This window comes from Prionailurus viverrinus, chromosome A1 (genome assembly GCF_022837055.1).
Source record: "Prionailurus viverrinus isolate Anna chromosome A1, UM_Priviv_1.0, whole genome shotgun sequence".
NCBI lineage: Eukaryota > Metazoa > Chordata > Mammalia > Carnivora > Felidae > Prionailurus > Prionailurus viverrinus.
The window spans coordinates 51487505-51509049 of NC_062561.1; the positions used below are offsets into that span (position 1 = coordinate 51487505).

The 21545-nt window shown below is 36.4% G+C and overlaps 1 protein-coding gene across 10 annotated transcripts in view; it reads right to left on the minus strand.

Annotated features, from left to right (window-relative positions):
- Positions 1 to 21545, minus strand: part of MYCBP2 (MYC binding protein 2) — a 286982-nt gene that overhangs the window by 12046 nt on the left and 253391 nt on the right. For 8 of the 10 annotated variants that reach the window (XM_047853582.1, XM_047853618.1, XM_047853590.1 and 5 more), the window contains 12 exons: positions 18970 to 19035; positions 17411 to 17650; positions 16996 to 17094; positions 10903 to 10983; positions 9627 to 9893; positions 8626 to 8909; positions 7185 to 7281; positions 5249 to 5368; positions 3583 to 3684; positions 2656 to 2784; positions 2146 to 2278; positions 858 to 961 (listed from right to left, as the gene is read on the minus strand). In XM_047853582.1, coding sequence (XP_047709538.1) covers positions 858 to 961; positions 2146 to 2278; positions 2656 to 2784; positions 3583 to 3684; positions 5249 to 5368; positions 7185 to 7281; positions 8626 to 8909; positions 9627 to 9893; positions 10903 to 10983; positions 16996 to 17094; positions 17411 to 17650; positions 18970 to 19035 — 1722 coding nt within the window. The remainder of the gene's footprint in view (positions 1 to 857; positions 962 to 2145; positions 2279 to 2655; positions 2785 to 3582; positions 3685 to 5248; positions 5369 to 7184; positions 7282 to 8625; positions 8910 to 9626; positions 9894 to 10902; positions 10984 to 16995; positions 17095 to 17410; positions 17651 to 18969; positions 19036 to 21545) is intronic. The other 2 variants (XM_047853568.1, XM_047853551.1) reach the window with 1 other exon arrangement.

Genomic DNA, 21545 nt, shown 5'->3' on the forward strand with positions numbered 1-21545 from the left:
GATAGCATGGAATATGTGTATGGATGTTCAGGACTACAGAATTCTTAAATACTGGAAGTTTTTTATAGGGAAATAAGTCAGTAAAGTATGTAAGAGGTAAAGAAATGCAGTCCATAGACTTTTTACCTGTTTCTAGCACAAAAGCAAACATTAAATATGTATTATGGTGGTAACTGATAAACACACACAGTCTGGTTCTGGCTTGAGAAACTTATCTGATCCATTCTCTAGCTCTGATAAAGAATTTAACTCTTTAAAAAGAATTTTTTTTTTTTAAATTTTTTTTTCAATGTTTATTTATTTTTGGGACAGAGAGAGACAGAGCACGAATGGGGGAGGGGCAGAGAGAGAGGGAGACACAGAATCGGAAACAGGCTCCAGGCTCTGAGCCATCAGCCCAGAGCCTGACGCGGGGCTCGAACTCAAGGACCGCGAGATCGTGACCTGGCTGAAGTCGGACGCTTAACCGACTGCGCCACCCAGGCGCCCCAAGAATTTTTTTTTTTTTTTAATGTATCTTTATTTTTGAGAGCGACAGAGCATGAGTGGGGAGGGGCAGAGAGAGAGGGAGACACAGAATCCAAAGCAGGCTGCAGGCTCTGAGCTGTCAGCACAGAGCCCAATGCAGGGCTCAAACTCATGAACCATGAGATCATGACCTGAGCTGAAGTAGGATGCCCAACCGACTGAGCCACCCAGGTGCCCCAAGAATTTAACTCTTGACATGAGGAATATACTAACTTAGAAAACTGAAGTGATGCTGAACTCTAACTCTTATTTATATGCAGTAAATATGTCCCAAGGGAATACAGGCTATTTCTTACTGGGGCAGCCTGACTGTCTAACTGTATACTCACCTGGCAATCGGCATCAGAACAAACACTGCCAACAGCAGACAACTCTGTTCCACTCCTGGAACCACAGAAGCGGCATGCTTCTGAGCTACTTGTGGTGGGTTTGCCTAGGTTCAAGCAGAAAAAGAAAAATCTTCCTTAAGGATATGTTTTCTACATATTTTAATACCCAGCTAAATAAAAAAACAACAACAGGACAATCAGGTATGTATCAGTTGCTATCACTAGAAAATCAGCCTGGCAGTTTTACGGAAGGGTTGTAAGCAGTCCTAATTATAAAGGAGCTAATCACAAAAAAGGGACGAGAAACTAAAGATCTATCTGAAGCCAAACAGATAGGAGGTTGAGCAGATATGGCAAATCCCCAGCTCCAAAAACACAGATAAATATATTTTGCACATACAAAATATAATACAAATTAAGTAAGAATACACAAAAGAAAGATAATTCTTTCAGAACTACTACAATAACAAAATTACAAGGCATAAAAGAAAACCTATCATCAGATAATATGAAACTTAAAAAACAGAAGAATTCCCATCCAAGGAACTAGAATTGACAGAGCTATATGAAAAGGAAATTAAATGTCTGAAATCATCAAAGATGTAATAGAATCTAGAAAACAAAACAGAACAGGAAAAATAGGAAGATTTGAAAAATGTAGACCAAGCTCATTTGATAACACAGATACAAAAATAAATATAATAGTAATACACAGAACTCAGCAATATTTACAGGAAAAAAATTTTTTTAAGGATAGTTTAACTCATGCATACAAGAATGGTTGAACATTAGAACACTTACTAATGCATTATATGGCCCTATTAGATAGCAGAAAAAGAAATCAGCTATGAGAAAGACCATGCTCTTGTAGCATGAAAAATTACTCTTATTTAAATCTGTTCAGATTTGCACTTAACTTCAACATCACAAATTTGTGTCAAATGGCAGACTACAGACGTGCTGGAAATTAAGAATTCATAAGATTCAATGTAACTTTAAGCTGAGAATATAACCAGATTTACTTTAGAAAAAAAATCAAAAATGAAAAATCACATGTTTTGGAGATAAAATGAGTTGCTCAAGGTAACACAGCTAGTGAGTGACAAACCAGGTTTCCTGACTTGTAGTCTAGTGTTCTCTCTCCTAGATAACAGTGTCTAGTAAATATGATAATACAGTGATCGGTGATGTCATAGTTACCAGAATATACTCAAAATAATCTACATTAAATAATTCACATCAGTATCATCCAGGTCAGTAGTCACAGTTCTATCTTAAATCCTTTTACCTGTGTGTTCTCGGAACTCCACCATTGCCTTCATTGTTTTTGAATCTGCTAGAGCCATCAACCAGAACAATTTGGTTCTACCACAGCCTTCATGAAGGTCAACCTTTATAGCTTCTTCTTCCTCTTTGAAGACCTATTGATTCATTAAAGAAAAGGGGAAAATGTTTTATTTATCACTTGGAAAGAGGAAGTGTAACATTTAATTGCTCAAAAACAATAATGGCTTTTCTTCATGAAGCACTCTAAGAAGTTTCAGATATTTCCAATCTTGTCCTGAATCTTCACAACAACCCTGTTTTTTTGAATGTGGAAATGAAGTCTCAGAGAGGCTAAACGACTGTCATTTTACACAGCTGGTAAGTGACGCAGTTGGGAACGCCACTGAGGTCTCTGATCCCATAGTCCCTTTTTCCCAGTACACCGAGCCTCCTTCCCGCATTTATTTCAAAATTTATTGGATGTATCTTATGCTCCAGATGCTGTTCTGCGTGTAAAGGCAGACATCTTCACCTGTCTTTGATGAGTTTTGGTTCGCCGATGAAGATGAAGGAACCTGTCACAGTCGGTGCACAGATTTCCACACACGTTGCATAGAATGATGGCTGCGGTTTCTCCATCATCGTGGTTGTCACACATAGGCTAAAATAAGGCATTCCCACATGTCACATTACAGTAACAAGAAAGTTTCAGACACACATACAAATGGAATGTGATTTATTCACAACAGTAATGTTATTGTTTTGAAGTCTATTAGGAATTTAGAATCTGAACATTAAACAGAATTATGGCAAGTGTACTTAAATATAAAAATTCCTCCAAACCCCTAATTCAATAATTAATGTGCTAAGCAGTTTCAATGATTAATAAAATAAACATGTATGCTTTGACTAATGACTTAAGACATTTTCTCCCCCCTGTGTTCAAACATTCTGTATGCTAAATGAATAAATTATTCATTTTGAAACTTAAACATTAATGAGAAAATGTTGAAAGGGCCCTATATAACGTCTTCCCTTCCAGTGAATGTAGGCACACCTAGCAAACCTACTTTAAGTACTGTATATTTGTGAATAAATGCTATGTCACGGTGCCTCTCTTAATGCTTTATTTCCTTCTTACCGTAAGACTGGGAACATTTAGTGTAAAGTCTAGATATATAATGAGAATGTGGCTAAAAGCACATTTTGATGTGGTGCAAACATGGCTCAGAGAAGGGGAAAGCTCTTTTATATAGTAATTAAAGCCCCTAATAGACTATGAAGAAAGGACCCTAAGCGAAACAGATTTGTGAGATGAGCTGGGCAATGTGACAAAGCTTTCCACTAATTGTGCAATTTTGACTCGCAGATTTGTTTGTTTTTTAAGCTAAGCTAAAGCTTACTTATAAAGAAAAAGAAGACATGAAGACGGGTTTTTATAAAACAATTCTGATCTTACCATTTGTTTCTGCTGTCCATCCTTTCCCATCCATCTCCCCGAGGAGAGACGATCTACATGGTCCTGATCCAGCACGCACAGTGATGCTAGAGCAAGCCAGAGCTGTTAAAAGGAAAGGCTGTCACAACACTGAATTTTTACAAAAGACTTGTAAAACACTGACTGCCTGACCATAACAACAGCTCAATGCTAGCTGAATTTGAAAATACATGGATGCCCAGTGGTACTCCAGTTTTCCTGATGTGGTACCAGGCACACATGCTCATTGCCGTATGTGTCATGAACACAGTAGGCACTCAAATATTTACTGAATAAATCACTGCTGCTCTGATGAACCATTCTGTTTTTTACCTGACATAAAATTATCCCTTATTGGGATATATAAACACTGTATCAGTAAACAAATTTACATATTGAATATTTATGGTACCAATGCCTCTTGCAAATTTTTCCAACTAGCATCACCTGCCTGAGGCACTACCTTCCAAGGAAGGTGGTACAATGGTTGTCTAATTTTACACAGTCCCATGAGTAGGTAGGTGGGTACCTATTAAATTCTTCTGGATAATAACAGCTCCTCAGAAGTCTCTGTACACCTCTAAATGCCTAGCACTATGCTTGGTATACTCTGTCAGAAACAAGGACGTGTCTAACAAACTTCAGAATACAGCCCTCAAAAACAGTTTAAAACTTTCTGGGGCTTAAAGGATTAAAATTCAGTTTTACATGACACATTTCTTCATTACTAAAAAATAGTTAATTACTTAAAAAGTGCTTACGAGTGAATAGAGATGAAGAGTAAGGCAGGGAAAAGTTAGAAAAAGGGGAAAAAAAAAACAGATAAAGAAAAACAAAGTAAGCCAGGAGAGAGGGGAGTGCAGGGTGAAGAAGTGCACGCGTGGAGAAGTGGTGTGGTCAGAGCAAGCTTCACACATCACCCTCACTAGCAGCAGAGTGTCAGGTGGCTTTTTCTTCCCTAGAGAAATACAATTTGTCTTCTTTTGCAGACTTGTGAAGATTATCGAGCTATTTCTGCCAGTGTTTACTTCTTCCTAATGCTGACACACTGCCCTGGCTTCAAGGAAATCCCTAATCTCTTTTGGAAGTATATGGGACATGAAATTTGGTAGGTTAAAAATTACTACAGATGTCTCATCTGAAGAATGCAATCCTATTCCCCAGCTAAGAGATTCTTCCCCACCCTGCTCTGGGAATACACTTTTTACTTTTTTAGAAGTAAGGCCTATAAATCCAGTAAGTAGGCTCTACTTTAGAATAATTGGGCAGTACCAAAATGAGTAGGGAGGGCCTGGTCTTCAAAGGACTTTCAGCGTATCTGAGAATAATGTTGACACTAAATTTACTGTATAAGCTATAGTAAATACACCATCAGAAAGACCACACAAGGTCTTAGCCTTTTCTAACCAGTTTATCCTTAGCTTCCTAAATAATAACAAAAACAAGCGATAGAGAACACATAACAGTCAATGTGAATGTTTTATAACCACTATACTTAGTTCATAATTCAAAAAAGCCTTTCACACTTTTTTAATAAATAGAATATTTGGTCAAAAAAATTGGATTAAGCTGACTTACTGATTTAAGTTTAATCAAACCTATTATGGAAAAAAGAACATGTAACAATAAAATGAAAAAAACCTCGTACCCTAGTTGTTGCAATACATCTCACTGGAGATCTAAATTCTTCCTCCATCTTGGTCAAGGCAATGATGGTTTCTGCGATGGCATTTTTTGTCACTCGGGACCATGCTTCAGACAGATGACCCTATTGAGCAGGAGAGAATAGTTTAATATAGTTTAATAAGCAACCAGAAATGTATGCTCATACTAGTAAATTCTCTTCTCTTAAATAACAGCTCTCAAGAAAAAGGAAAGATTTATTTGTTAATGCAACTTTAGATCAAGGGCCATACTTTCGAAATAAAAATCCATCACAACTCTATGAAAAACTCAACTTCTAATCACTATTTTAATGAGTAAAAAGCCAATAAGAAATTAGGTCTCAATACTCTTCTCCTATGGAGCTCAACGGTATTTCCTCTTACATTTAGGTAAAAACATAACAGAGGTACTAAGGTATCTACGGTTGAGAAATTTCGATTATGAAGCCTTGTTATTTAACACAAAATTCATATTGCTAAGCTAAGTGCTTTCAGATGAATATTACTACAACCCGAGAGCATAAATGTGTTTAAATTATAACTACTTTATTTGCTAACTTGATTTTTGCTGAATATAAACACTTACTATAGAATTTAGGTGTTCCTAAATAATTTTCGTAAATATTTGTATCCAGTCAACAGCCTGAGAAAGGCTAGTTGAAAAATGAGAAAGCTCTCCATTTCTCCGATTGAGGAAATGTCCCTGCCGTTGGGAAAAATGACAGAACTTCGTATTTCCCCAGAATATCCTTTCTAGCCTCCCATCCACTTGCTATCAATTTCTTTAAATTTTTTTTTTTTTTTTGATCTTTATTTATTTTTGAGAGAGAGACAGAGTGTGAGCAGGGGAGGAGTAGAGAGAGAGGGAGACAGAATCTGAAGCAGGCTCCAGGACCCAAGCTGTCAGCACAGAGCCCGATGCGGGGCTCGAACTCACGAACCGTGAGATAGATCATGACCTGAGCCACAGTCGGACGCTCAACCGACTGAACCACCCAGGTGCGCCCCGCACATGCTATCAATTTCTTAAAAGAGCAGTTCCATGGGCGCCTGGATGGCTCAGTCGACTGAGCGTCCGATTCTTGATTTTGGCTCAGGTCACGATCCCAGGGTCATGGGGTTGAGTCCTGCATCTGGCTCTGCACTGGGTGTGGAGCCTGCTTGAGAGTCTCTCTCCCTCATTCATTCATTCATTCATTCATTCATTCATTCTCTCTCTCTCTCTCCCTTTCCCCCTCTCCCCTGCTGGGTGCTCTCTCTTTTTCTAAAAAACAAACAAAACAAAACAAAACAAAACAAAGGGAATTTCCTTCTCCACCTCCTCCTCCAAAATGCCTTCTGTCTGGTCTGCCTCTCAGGAGCCCATACTCCACAGCACCTTGCCCCCCTCAGCCTGGAAATATAACGGAATGTGAGGAAACTAGCAATATGGAGCAAACAGTAAGAGCCATGTACTCTGGAGAAACAGTTTCCTTTCCTCCACACTCCCAGATCTCCCTGAAAAGCCAACATCTAAAGACAGTAGTAGAGTATATTAATAAAGAGGAGTAAAAGTTATGTAAACCAGGAGAGAACTAAAAAGAATGAGAAACTATCGCATCAGGGAGCCCTGTTTTTCTTTCAGGTTTTTGGATTCTGGCTGATTTGTAGAGCTCAAAAAGTATATTTTATTTTTTAAGTTTTAAAGTTTAGTTTCTTAAGTAAATTAATTGGGAAGCTTGAAATGAAGTTTACACAAAAAACAAATATATCACTGAACGAAAAGACAAATGGGTGTGTTAACCTACTAAACAGAGGCTTTAAGTAAAGCAAAATAACACTAATGTACTTCTGCTATTAATGTAGTAGAACAAGCTGCCTGTTTTAATCAGATTTCTATTGCACTTCATTGACATAATGATCAGAAGGATGGGAACTCACTGCTGCCATATCCTTAATAAGTTTAATGATGATCTCTGAGATCTGGGTAGGAGTTGAGCCCTTCATCCACCAATGGCTTTCACCTCTTCGAACATAACTACAAAGAAAAGTCAGCATTTGCAAAACATTCAGTGATAGTTACAAATAAATACAAAGAAAACTGCTATTTCAGCATGTATCTTAATTTTTTAAATGATTCAAAGTATTTTAAAAAGAAATTAATCAAAACATTATTCATAATCTTCTCTTCAACCCCGAGAGAGTAGCTATTCTGATACATGTTCCCTTCTAAATATTTGTTTATATATAATTTTTGTATCTTGCAACTTCTAAAACATTGCTGTTCAAAGTATATCCACAGATCACAAACTATTTGTTACCAATCCACAGAGATATTGAGGGCTTGCACCAGAATATGTCAACTGTATCAGTGGGTATCACACTACTGTTTATTTCAGCTGACATTTTTTTCTTTCTTTGCAAGACTATCTGGATGAAGAAAGCAGTACACTGATTTATATTCTAGTGTTATTTGCTTAATCTCATGGACTGATTCTTTGACTAGTACTGTTCCAGATGTCTAATTTTCTGCATTACACACACCTCTGCAATGAACTTCCTTGCACGTATCTCTGTCCATAGGTATAAACATTTTTGAGGGAAACAGTTCTAGAAGTAGAATTGGTAGGTCAAAGGATAAGCATATTTTAAATACAGTGATATGTTATTAAACTGACATCCGAAAAGGCTGTAGCAATCTATATTAGATGTCATAATGCCTATTTCTTCATAATGCTGCCAAAACAAAGATATTTTCCTATTGTTTATCTCAGGACTAACTGTTCATTATATATTTTCCTATTAGTTGTTTGTCTTTTCTCATTGATTTGTAGTCATTTAAAAAATATTATGACTAATAATTCATTCTCTACTACATAGGTGTTAAATATTTTTTTCAGGTCAGTTTATATTAAAAAAAATTTTAATATTACTGTCTATCAGTTCACTTTCATTCTTATGTAGCCAAATGTGTGAATCTTTTCCTCTGTGACTTTTTGGTTCCGAGTTTTAAGGTCTTTCTGGATTGAAGATTACAGAAATATTCTTCTATAATTTGTCCTAGTAGAGTGTTAAAAGAAAAATACATAAAGTTTTAACTGATCTCAAATTTACTTTTGTATATGGTGTGAGATAGGGGCCTTCAATATCTTTTTTTTACACGAGAAGCATTCCAATATCATATTCAGTACACCTTCCTTTCCCCGCTAACTTGAAAGGACACTTGTATTATCTATATAACTCTCTTTCATACATGGATTAGTTGTTTATGGTTTCTATTTGGTGAACAAGCAAACAAGTAGAATTCAAAATCTTGTCTTAATTCTCCAAATAGTAGCTCACTCTGCTCTATTTTAGTACTAAAACAGATGCAATGACCAACCTGGAATTGAAAATCATTGGAAGAGTAACTGTTGTAACACCTTTGCCCACAGTGGTACCAGCTGTTCCTGTGATGGTAGTTCCTTTGGCTTTTAGCTGAACTGTGAGTGCTTTGGCAATACATCCTAGAAACATGTCCAAGATACCTAGTTTATTCCAATCTCCTTTCTCTGTTGAGTGAATGATATCACTGATATCTGCTGGAGGGAGGGATTTCACTCCTATGATGCTGGCCAGACGATTAGGAGTCACTTCAGGCAACACCCGTCTTAGTAGGGAGGTTACCTGATAAGAAAAATGAAAGGAAAGAATTCCTCTTAAAGACTGGTATTCTAAAGTTTTCATTTGTATAATGCGCCTTGCTGCCCTTCTATGACTTCAAAAGCTTTGAGAAGGACAGAAATATAAGACTTAAACACTATTTTTAATTTCTCAAGTGGTAATTACCCCTCCAGGGAAGCAAGAAAAAGACAGGTCTTTTATTTGGTCAAGATTAAAGATGGGCACCTGGGTGGGTCAGTCAGTTAAGCGTCTGAATTCTGCTCAGGTCATGATCTCATGGTTTGTGAGTTTGAGCCCTGCATCAGGCTCTGTGCTGACAGCTCAGAGCCTGGAGCCTGTTTCAGATTCTGTGTCTTCCTCTCTCTCTCTCTCTGCCTACTGCCCGCCCCCCCCAACTGCCTCAAAAATAAATATTAAAAAAAAAATTAAAAAAAAGATTAAAGAAAAATCACACATCTCATGGTAATAAGACAATCAGTAGACAGAATACTCTTTATCATAATAGCACATTAGTAAAATGAAACATATTTTGCTCTTCCATACTCTCATGACAGTGAGTCAAAAATAAAAAGCATGGAGTTAAAATACAATCCAAAAAACCAAATAGCAAAACAAAATAAAAATCCTAAGACCCTAAGGTGAATCTCTTTGCTAGTGTAATTTTTTAACAGTGTTTTGAGGAATAAAGTAAGCCAGAAGGTAAGTGGTGTGAGCAGTCACCTGTCTCTGGACTCGAGGAGATGCTGTGTGGAGCAGTGAAAAGAGATCCTGGAGCAGAGTTAGCTGCTGAGCCAGATACTGCCGGCCCACGTTAGAGCCACTCAGTGCTAAGACCATAGAGAGCAGCTCAAAGCAGTAAGCATCGGAGGAGGCATCTTCATCATTGGGCTGAGAATTGGCATTTTCTTTGCTTGAAATGGCATGTTCCCACTCTTCACGAACTCTGGTGGCTTCCATGCGAATAGCCTGGACGATGTGAGCACACACCTATAAAGACAACATGAAGAAAATGTAAAAACATACTTATGTCAGATTTACTATTTCTAGTAAAAAAAAAAAGAGACAAGAATATTAGTTGATACTCAATTTAACACTCTTTCTCCCAGTTAATTCTCCATCATGCCATTCTCTTAGCTCATCTTAAAAACGATTAAGGAAAACTATCAGAACTATGATTAAAAATCTTAATATTTAAATCAACTCCTATGTAGAAACTATTTATATACAAGTTACCAATACCCATACCTGTGGTTTGAGACATCAAACAAAAGCAAATTACCATATTTTATCACTTCTAAGGCATATTTTCCTCCCACATTTTAACATTTTTATTCATAATGTGCTTTATAATTGATGGCATTCACAATGTAATTGGCAGCAAATTTTCGTTTTTTTAGTGATACATGAAATAACAGCACATTTATAACTGGTAGCATTTAAGATTCAATGAAACACTGTTAAAAAGATAAAGCACAGATAAATTTATTTATTTAAGCAAGATTTAATGATGCTGAAAGTTAAAATAATGGGCTAGTTTAAAACCGGTATTTTATTAGACTTTTGGAAGACTAGTTTTTGTTACCCAGGTACTACATTATATGAACAATCTAGTACTACTCCATCTCCTTATAATTAAAAATATTAGCAATGATTTAGTTAACACTATAATTGCTCAGAAAAAAAAAATCAACTGACAAACAAGAAAAGTGGACACAGAAAAAAAAAGGAACACAGAAAATATAAATGAAATCTGATATAGCTGGATATTTGACACCAAAATGAAACAATCTACCTGAAAATGAGAAATAACAAAGAGCAGCAAGGTAAGAAAGTTAACAATCATAAAATCTTTAAAGTGATGCAGGTATGCCAATATACTAAAGGCAGACACATTCTGCAGGACTATAAAAGAGTCAGCATAAAAAAGTCTCCGTAAATTTTGGAAAATACTTTATACCCTAAAAACAAATGAAAACTGAAATGACAATTTACTAACCTGTTTTTGTAAATTCGTCAGCTTACTCCTGCTGAATATGATTCCGACCATATGTTCTTTCAGGTCAGCGTCTGATGTTGCCTTTTACATAGAAAAAGGGGGGGGGGGGGAACCGAGGCTCTTAGAATAAAATTTGTATATTTGACATCTTAAAGTATCTTGATAAATAACTATTAAGGTTATTTTATAAGATGAATATGTTTTTAAATTGAGGTCTATAACACTAAGACAAAGGATAAAATCTGAAGAAATCACTACTGGCTAAGGTGACTATAAAAATAGCAAAATTTCTGAATTTAAGAAATTCAGAGAAGCATACTACCTTTTCATGAACTTCTTTAATTTATCATTTTGAGTCACTTTGATTAGATCTATTTCTAAACTGTGGATAATCCACATTCAGTTGTTAGAAGAACAATTCAGAAAATGACATTCAGTTAAAAGGAAAATATCCTAAAAAAACTCTATGATAATGGTGTTCTTAAATTAGGCTAGTCTACCACCACCAGTAATCAAAGAAACAAAGAAGAAAAATAAAGGTTGAAATTTTATAGTGCTTATTACGTCAATGGAACTCTTCTAAGTTACAGATATACAGATGTATAGTTATCAGATATACATATACTCTTATTTAATCTTCACAACAAGCCCATAAGGTAAAGTCTGATTTTCTATTTTACAGGTAAGAAAAGTAAGGCAAGCCACTCCTCTAAGAATAAAAATGACTCTTAGTTTCACATTTCTTAGGACAGAGATAGCTATATGAGAATGTAACTCCCACCTTAACAATGAGAAAAAGCTGATAATCTACAAAACCATACATTTTTTTTGGTGCCCATCAGACAGCTGAGATTGGCAACCAGGTAAACTAAAATCAAAATAGACAAATCCATATAGCTGGACACTTCAAAACTTTTCCTGTACTTAAAAGAACAAGTAAATGAGCAAACTAACAAAAATCAGTAAAGTTCTCAATAAAGCTTGAACAAAACTATCACCTAAGTTGAACTGATATTAGAAGAAAAGCAGAGTTCATGTTCTTTTCAAGAGCATGTGGACATTCACTAAAATATATGAGTCACAATTCAAATCTTCACAATTTTAAAAGGCCTGAAATTATACAAAGTATATTCTCTGGCCACAATGAATTAAACTAGAAATTAGTAATAGAAAGCTACCCCCCAAGAAAAATCCCCAAATATTTATAATTAAACAAGAAATGTCTAAATTATCCAGAGGTCAAAGAAGAAATCAAAATGGAAATCAAAAAATATTTCGAACTGAGTGAAATGAGAAAATATTATAAGCAACACACCAAAATTTCTGACACTCAACTAGAGCAGGGCTAAGAAAATGGCACCATTACTTATATGAGAAAAGAAAGATCTCAAGTCTTTGAAACTAGAAAAAGAAAAAAATCAAAAATAAAGCAAACAGATGGAAAGAAGTAATAGAAGAAGACAGCCCTATATCGATTAAAGAAAGCACACTGGTAGAATAATTCTTTTGCTACTTGAAACACTAGCTAGATTATACATTAACAAATGAATTCCTTTTAGATAGTTACTTTATCTCCTTACTTTTAAATTTCTTTTGTAGTTTTTTTAAAATAGCTTTGAGATATAGTTAACATACTTTACTATTCACTCATTTAAAATGTACAATTCAATGGCTTAGAGTATATTCATAGATATGTACAAGCATCACCACAGTTAATTTTAGAGCATTTTCATCACCCCAAAAAGAAACACTGTACCTTTTAGTTATCACTCCCCTAGTTAATATCTTCCTTTTTATTAAAGAAAAATAAACTATGTTTAGGCTAATATTACATAACCACTAATATACATAGCAATATACCAATTATCTTTAAATGAATACAAGAAAATGAAAAAAGAAAAATATATAAGAATATCCATTCTGATAAAAATTCTCAGAGCATTTACAAAAAATCTATAGTTAACATTATACTTAATGGTGAAACACTGAATCCTTCCTAGTAAGATCCAGAAAAGGCAAAGATGTCTGATTTCACCACTTTTATTCAACATAGTACTGAAAGGCTTAGCCATTGCACTAACACAAGAAAAGAAATTTAAGGCATATAGGCTGGAAAGGCAGAATAAAACCAACTTTCTTTGCAGACAACATGATTATCTATGAAGAGAATCCCAAAAATTCTACAAAAAGGCTTCTAGAACTAACAAGGGAATTTAAGATCACAGAAGTTTAATACACAAAAGCCAACTGTATTTTTATATACTAGAAATGAACTGGAAAGTGAAATAAGAATACCATTTACAGTAGCATCAAAAACAATTATTATTTAGGGATTATTATAATTATTTAGGGATCAATTTATTAAAAACATTTCTTTTAAAGTTTATTTTGAGAGAGACAGAGATAGTGTGAGTAGGGGAGGGGCAGACAGAGAAAAGGAGAGAGAGAATCCCAAGCAGGTTCCGTGCTGCCAGCACAGAGCCTAACTTGGGGCTTGAACTCATGAAACCATGAGCTCATGACTTGTGCTGAAACCAAGAGTCAGATGCTTAACTGATGAGCCATGCGTGTGCCCTTAGGGATCAATTTAATAAGAAGTAGCCAGGACCTGTACACTGAACTTACAAAAAACACTGCTGACAAAAATTAAAGAAGATCTAGATAAATGGAGAAATATACCATGTTCATCCCTGGATAGGAAGACTCAGTATTACTAAGATATCCATTCTCCCCAACTGACCTAACAATTTGGTACAATTCCAGTAACATTTCAGGTTGGTTTTTTGTTTTTGATTTTTCGGAAGGGGAAAAAACTACCAAGTTGGTTCTAAGCTTTATATGGAAATATAAAGGCACAAGAATAGCCGAAATAACTAAAAACAGAACCGTGGTGGAATCTGATTTCATGATTTTCTGTAAGCTGCAGTAATCAAGACAGTCTGCTGTTGGTTTAAGAATATATATACAGATCAATGGAAAAGAGTAGAGACTACAAAAATAGACCTACATGTTTATGGTGAATTTGTATTGATAAAGGACAGTCTTTTCAACAAATGGTGGTGGTACAACTGGGTATCTACAGGCAAAAATAAATAAAACTCAACCCTTATCTCACACCTTATGGAGAAAAATTAACTTAAAAGGTACATAGCTATAAACAAAAGAATTAAAACTCTAAGGTTTCTAGAAGAAAATCTTTGTGACATTAAGTTTTAGATAAGATACAAAGATCCTAAGTCATTAAGAAAAAAACAGGGGTGCCGGGGTGGCTCAGTCGGTTAAGCGTCCAACTTTGGCTCAGGTCATGATCTCACAGTTCAGGTTCGAGCCCCGCATCAGGCTCTGTGCTGACAGCTGAGTCTGAGGCCTGCTTCGGATTCTGTGTCTCCCTCTCTCTCTGCCCCTACCCTGCTCGCACTCCATCTCAAAAAATAAACATTAAAAAAAAAAAAAAAGAAAAAACAGATAAACTGTAGTTTATCAAAATTATAAGCTTCTCTTTCATGAAAGATAAACCACCAAGTAGGAGAAAATATTTGAAAACACACTAGCTAAAGAACCTTTATTCTCAATATATAAAAAAATCTTACAACCCAGTAATACAAACAGCCCGATATAAAAAAATATAAGTAAAAGATTTGAACAGATGCTTCACTAATAAAGTATGGAGATGGCAAATAAGCACTTGAAAATTTACTCAACATTATTAATCCTCAGAGAAATTCATATTAAAACCACAATGAGATACTACTTCATATTTGCTGCAATGGCTAAAATTAAAAAGAATGACAATACCAAGTACTGTTGAGAATGTGGATCAACTGGAAATCTCATACACTGCCAGTAAAAATGTAAAATGGTTCAATCACTTTGGAAAAAGTTGAGCAGTTTCTTATAAAGTTAAACATACACTTAACATACAACCCATCAATCCTACTTATAGGTATCTACCCAAGAGAAATAAAGTGTCCCCATACAAAAATCTGTGCACAAATGTTCACAGCAGCTTAATTAATAATAGCCAAATAGAAGAAACAACCCAAATATCCATCATAAGGTCAAAGGATAAACAAAAACTGCTAATTCCATACAATGGAATTCTTCTCAGCAACCAAAAGAAACAACTACTGACACATGCTCCTCCATGGATGAATCTCAGAATCATTATATCAAGTGAAAGAAAGCTGATGGAAAGGTTATATTCTATATGGTTCCGTTTATATGACATCTGGGAAAAGGCAACATTACATGGGCAGAAAACAGTTCAGTGGTTGCCAGGGTCTATGCATGAGGTGAGGGGACAGACTGTAAAGGACCAGGAGGGAAATTTTGAGTGATGTGTCTTAAAACTTCATTGTGATGATGATTTTACTGCTCTATATGTTGGTCAAAAGTCATTGAACAACAGTTTAAAAGGATCAGTGTTTTCTGTATGCAAATTTTACTTCAAACACCTGACTTAAAAAATGATTCTCTTAACAACTGTGCTATTTCATGGGCATCTTACCACTAACATTAACTTTCCCCATCAACCTTAGCATCCCAACATATACTCTCCTACTATTAGACCAGCCTCTTCAATGAGTCTGCTCCCATCGCCTCTGTCAATCTAACTTTCACCCATTCCCTTTTAGGTCCAATTCACATCCAGCACCTACCAAGACCCTTCTCTGACCACTCCAGGGCACAATACTTTCAACATACTCTAAAAACCTATGACATGTGCAATTTTTTTATGTACATAAAAAATTGATTATATGCTATATAGTATCCCTATTGATTTCTTTTTTTGGGGTGTGTGAACGTTTCATATCTAAGAACAGACACAAACTTTCTGAGGGCTTGGTACCAATTACCACAATTATTTAGCACAAAATTGCCATTTTGTTAAAATTCAGCTGATTTAATGAATAGTCGCATAGTCGTGTAGTCATTCAAATGGTATCTCCAAAGGATGTTGAAAGAAACAACCAGAGTTTATAAAACCTTATTTTCTACAGAACCCAAACTGAATGATGTAGATGACTTAGACATTACTATATCAGAAGGCTCAGGGCTAGACCAGGTAAGTCCTTGAAATTATCTTTCAAAGGGCTGCCAAGGTGATTATCTGTAACATCTAAAGATATAAGAATATTGAGACCAGTCAGGGTTGACCTCTCTTTTTGAAAATAGATGAGGTTTTCCTTCAGGGTAGGGCGCTTTAGAGTAGACCAAATAAGTAAAGGCAACCGCAGTTTTAAAAAAATTTCAAGGGGTGCCTGGGTGGCTCAGTTGGCTAAGTGTCTGACTCTTGATATTGGCTTAGGTCACGATCTCATGGTTCGTGGGATTGAGCCCTGAGTTGGGATCTTTGCTGACAGCATGGAGCCTGCTTGGGATTCTTCCTCTCCCTCTGCCCGTCCCCCCGCTTGCTCGCACACACGTGTTCTATCTTTCTCTCTCAAAATAAAAAGCACACACACAAAAAAAAAGAAATTTCAAGAACACAAAGAACAGGTTCCTCCAGTAAAAATGTACCGAACGCATGTGTGTTTATGCCATGGACACAAAGACAAATCAGGTATGTACTTGGTCTTTAGGAAACTATGATTCAGTAGGAGAGGTTAGATATGTGTGCAAATCAACATATGAAAGAAATCAAGAAGAGAGTCCTAGGAATTACTATGAAGTTTAGCAGAAGAAAACTGCATATTGTTTGGGGGAAATCATAAAGAAGATTCCTGGAGAGGACAGTATTTTTTAACTGGACTATGAAGAACAGATTAAATGGAGGAAATGGAGAAAAGAGAAGATAATTAATCGTACACAGTACAGTAAATGACTAAGCTAATTTTACAAATCCTAACATTTGACACTACAGCCCAAGGTATAGAGCCAAGTTTTGCTGTTACTCACAGTACTAGCTAGATCATATATAAACAGATGATTTCTTTTGATAGTTTCTTCATCTCCTAATTAAAGTAAAAAATATTAACTTCATAGAAATTAATGTCACATATCCATTAAAATCCATAGTAATAAATGGAATATTTCACTTAACAAAAGAAAATGAAAAATGGAAGTAAATATTTTTAGAATACAAATAAATACATTGTATACTTTTTCCTCTCCTTCAGGTGATGACAATAGTGCTTTTTCCTCTTGCTCTGGTGTAGGCTCAGCATCTCCAGAGATGAGCTTTCCAAATACCTGATAAAGACAGGAATGTGAGAAGGAATCAATGGCAGTAATTACTAGTGTGAAACCTAAAGGATGCATGAGCTAATACTGCAGGTTTTATAATATTACTATGCTGTTCTTGCTATACGCTACTACTTTTAAGAATTAATGAATGCAAAATGAAACATAGGAGTTTAGGGCTAGGAGAAGAAGAGAAAATGGGTCATATGTTTGCCAGCCATTTCTAACAAGCTTTACAAAGTATTCTGTTACCCTTTGGTATCAGCATTGCAGAAGATATGATTTCAGTGTATCGTGTGCTAGAACCTGGAGTGAGGACACTCACTTGAGACGTAATAAGTCTGAACACTCGCAGAGTCTCGGCTTCACAGTTCCTTTGCTGGGCCACACTGGCTGAAATCTGGCCAGCAATTTTTGTGCTTTCGCCATCCTTCCAGCCCAGGACTTTAACTTGTCGAACTCTCAGTGTATTTTCTGGGCCCTTTAATTCAATCTTGATGATGTGATTATCCCCTCCTGGAAGTTCACTTGTTACCCAACCAATGTGCCTAGAATCCAGATCAACCTAGCAAACAGAAAAGGGATAGAAACCTGATACAGCCATATCACTCTCTTATCAAGGTCCTAGACTTAGCGCTAATAACTGCAAGCTCAAATAACAAAGACTTGTACGGAGACTAAGGTTTACTGTGTTATTTCACACTGACTATCTTACTTAAGCCTGGTGAGGATAAGTAATACTACAGTAGCTATTATACAGATGAAGTGAGGTTAACCCAGGTTGAAGGATTCTCAGTAAAGTTAGGTTAACCCAGGTTGAAGGATTCTCAGTCAGACATGGAGCTGAGAATTAAAATACAGGTCTGATTACTTTCCATGCACAAGTTATGTTAAGTAAAATCATTAAAACAATTGATGTGACTGTCCTTTCCCTAATCTGACTGAGGAGAAATACAAGATCAGCACGAGGTCCTGTTTTGTGCATCTTCACATTTAACCACCATTTGAAGATAACCATGTTTGTTGTTTTTTAAAGATAGACAAGCATATTTGATGTGCAGTTACTTAATATGTTCTGCTTCTGAAGAAAAATTATATAATATGTAACTGCATATTTGTGATTCCTGATTTCACTGAAAATGTAACTTTTCAAGGATTAAATTTAAATGCACTATGAAATGGTTTTTGACTCTATTCAGTTGATAAAATGAAAAAATCAATTGATAATGTTAATTTTCTAGAAAAATCATTAAGCATAAATACTATCTCACTGAACAGAAGTATTTCCCCAAATTCTTTTAGCCTTTTAAACAAAATTTATTGTTTAATCCAAAATTTCAATTTATTCTTTCAATATGATTTGAAAAACAAAACAAGTAGTCAACATATATGGGATAACAGCTTTGATAAAGTTTCACTAACACAAGTGAGTTTATATAGAATGCCCAAATACAACCTAACTTGTTTCTAAAGTTCATTTGTGAATTGACTTGCAGCCTGGATTTAGTTGCACTGTTGTGATAGATTTTCAGGCTAGAGGACAACAATCTACATTTTAACCTGAAGTGTAGGTGTTAATTGTGAATGGGATTTGTGATGCATTTTAAGGTGCCCTTAATCTTTCTTTGTAAGGGAGCAGGAGGCAGAGTAGAGGACTGTAGGTATAGTATAATCGATTGTGACAGGAGAGCATTTAGGACACTATCGGCTATTAGCACAGGGATGGTTGTAAATGTTCCTGTATCTGGACTATTTGTTGGTTTAATGTTTTGTAAACAGATGAGTTCCTAGAATACTTTGGTAGCATGCCGAAATTAGAATTTAACAGAGGAGGCTGAGAAGAATTTCTCCCTAGGTAACATTTAATGACAAAATTTTAATTACCTGTTTTATTCTGCACAAATCTTCTACTGCTTTGCCAGTTAAGAAGGTCATTGAGGTAACTTTATTCTAAAACAGACAATGCACAACAATTATTCTTCCATATTCCTGCGACTGAATTTATAATGATTTCTTACAGCCTACTGATATCACATCAACTCTTCTGTATGTCTGTCATGGATTCTTCCTAACTGATCTCACTCCATCTGCCCAACCAACCACATTCTTTTTTTTTTTTTTTAATTTTTTAATGTTTACTTATTTTTTTTGAGAGAGACAGAGTATGAGTGGGGGAGGGGCAAAGAGAGAGGGAGACACAGAATCTGAAGCAGCCTCCAGGCTCTGAGCTGTCAGCACACAGCCCAACGTGGGGCTCGAACCCACAAACTGTGAGATCATGACCTGAGCCGAAGTCAGATGCTTAACTGACTGGGCCACCCAGGTGCTCCCCCTGCCCCTCAAGCAACCACATTCTTACAACTCCAGTCTTGTCTCGTTCTCACAAATTCTACCTTCAGTCTCCATGGGCTCTGAAAGAAAAGCTTGGCATTCCTTCTTTCTATCCAAAGTCTAAACATTTAAATTCTATCTCTATCATGAGACTTTCCAACAACTCTGCTTTCACTCTTGTCTCCACTCCCTAACAAACACTCTTGACTATCACAATGTACCAAGACTGTCTTACAGCCTTGGAGAAGGACATATGAGAATGATGGGTTCTGTCCTCTTGACACACTAGGGAAGGAGCATTAGCAAACAAAATAAATGTCAAACAAGTTCAGTGTCATTAGGTACCAAAAAGATCATGCTAGTTCTAGAGTCAGAGACCTTAAGGTTGAATAAGCTTTATGCAAAGCACATCAGGAAACAGATTAACACATTAATTCCTTGGAGCATTGCATACTTTAAGCGCTCTAGGTCGATGCAATTCAAACAACTGCCATGTATAAGGCACTGGTGGTAGATAGGCTGGGGACACACAGGTACATAAGCCTCAAGGATACACAGAACTTAGAGGAGGTTTCTTAAAAGGAAAGCACATGTCAGCTTATCTACTGGGGATTTTAAAATGAATATTGCTATGATTATCTCCCTAAAAGGGAAAAATGTCAAACTGATTGGAATCATTGTTCTGAGGGAGAGTATGTCCTGGCTTAAAATATACCATGAGTCAAAGATAACTTTGTACTGAACAGTAAGTTCTAGCTAGAAAAATGTTTTGATTTATTACACCTGACTTTTTTTTTTTTTTAATTTTTTTTAACGTTTATTTATTTTTGAGACAGAGAGAGACAGAGCATGAACGGGGGAGGGGCAGAGAGAGAGGGAGACACAGAATCTGAAACAGGCTCCAGGCTCTGAGCTGTCAGCCCAGAGCCCGACGCGGGGCTCAACTCATGGACCGCAAGATCGTGACCTGAGCCGAAGTCGGACGCCCAACCGACTGAGCCACCCAGGCGCCCCTACACCTGACTTTCTAGTAAGATAAAGTAGTTGTACAAATTGAAACTCTTGGCTCTGAAAAGGAGGTACGCTTATATTAGCTACGCCCCTTCTTCTTATTCACCGCCACGGAAGCACTGCAGCTGCACTTATGGACAGGAGTTGGGGGTGGCTGCAGATGGCGAGGAGTGTTCTGACTGCAGACTGGGCTTCTCAGGTTGGCATTCTATCGAGGTTACCCAAGACCCAACCCCATCACTCTGTCTTCCTGGGAAAGGAAATGTGTGAATAGGATAGGAGAAGCTTGGCAACAGAGGGGATTTATAATACTGTATCTATTAGCAAGCCACATCCATTCTTTTTTCTAAGTTTTTACTTAAAAATTTTTTTGATGTTTATTTTTGAGAGAGAGAGAGAGAGAGAGAGAGAGACAGAAAGTGAATGGGGGAGGGGCAGAGAGAGGGAGACACAGAATCTGAAGCAGGCTCTGAAGCAAGCCACATCCATTTTGAGGGAAAAAACTCTAAGGAGTAACCTTCCCCAGGAATGGGGGGAGAAGCACGTGAGTTTGGCAGCTGGTGTCTTCTTGGTTCTTAACACTCAAGAAAACAGGACTCTTTTCCCATTATTTAGTGCCTTTTGTAAAGGAGTGCTTAATTCAGTTGAAACATGTGAACAGGCTAGTGCTAGGGAGAATACAAATTATGATCATTTAGGTTAGTCTAGAAACCCCACCACCATCGTCAAGACAGTTAAGGGTGAAGGCTAGAAATTGAAAGCTAATTACATGATAAGTCAAAGTGTATTCAGTGCCATCAGAGTAATAGAAAGAAGAACGTAGAGAAGGGAAAGAATAATTTTTATAGAAGAGGTACCGGGAGAGGATTTCTCTGCTGGTCTTTTGAGATTTGGGGAGAATCTGATAGGCAGAGTTTAAGGGGAGGACTTCCAGGCCAAGAGAATAGCTTAAACAAGGGTATGGAGGTAGGCAATTACAGAGGAGACATTTATTCTGCTTAGCTGTAGCCAGGATGTATTTGTAATCACACCTCTTTTTAGAACTGGTATTCCATAGTGCCCCTAGTCCTATTAATCTGTTTTTAGACGTAAGATTTACTTGGGAAGTATAAAAATGC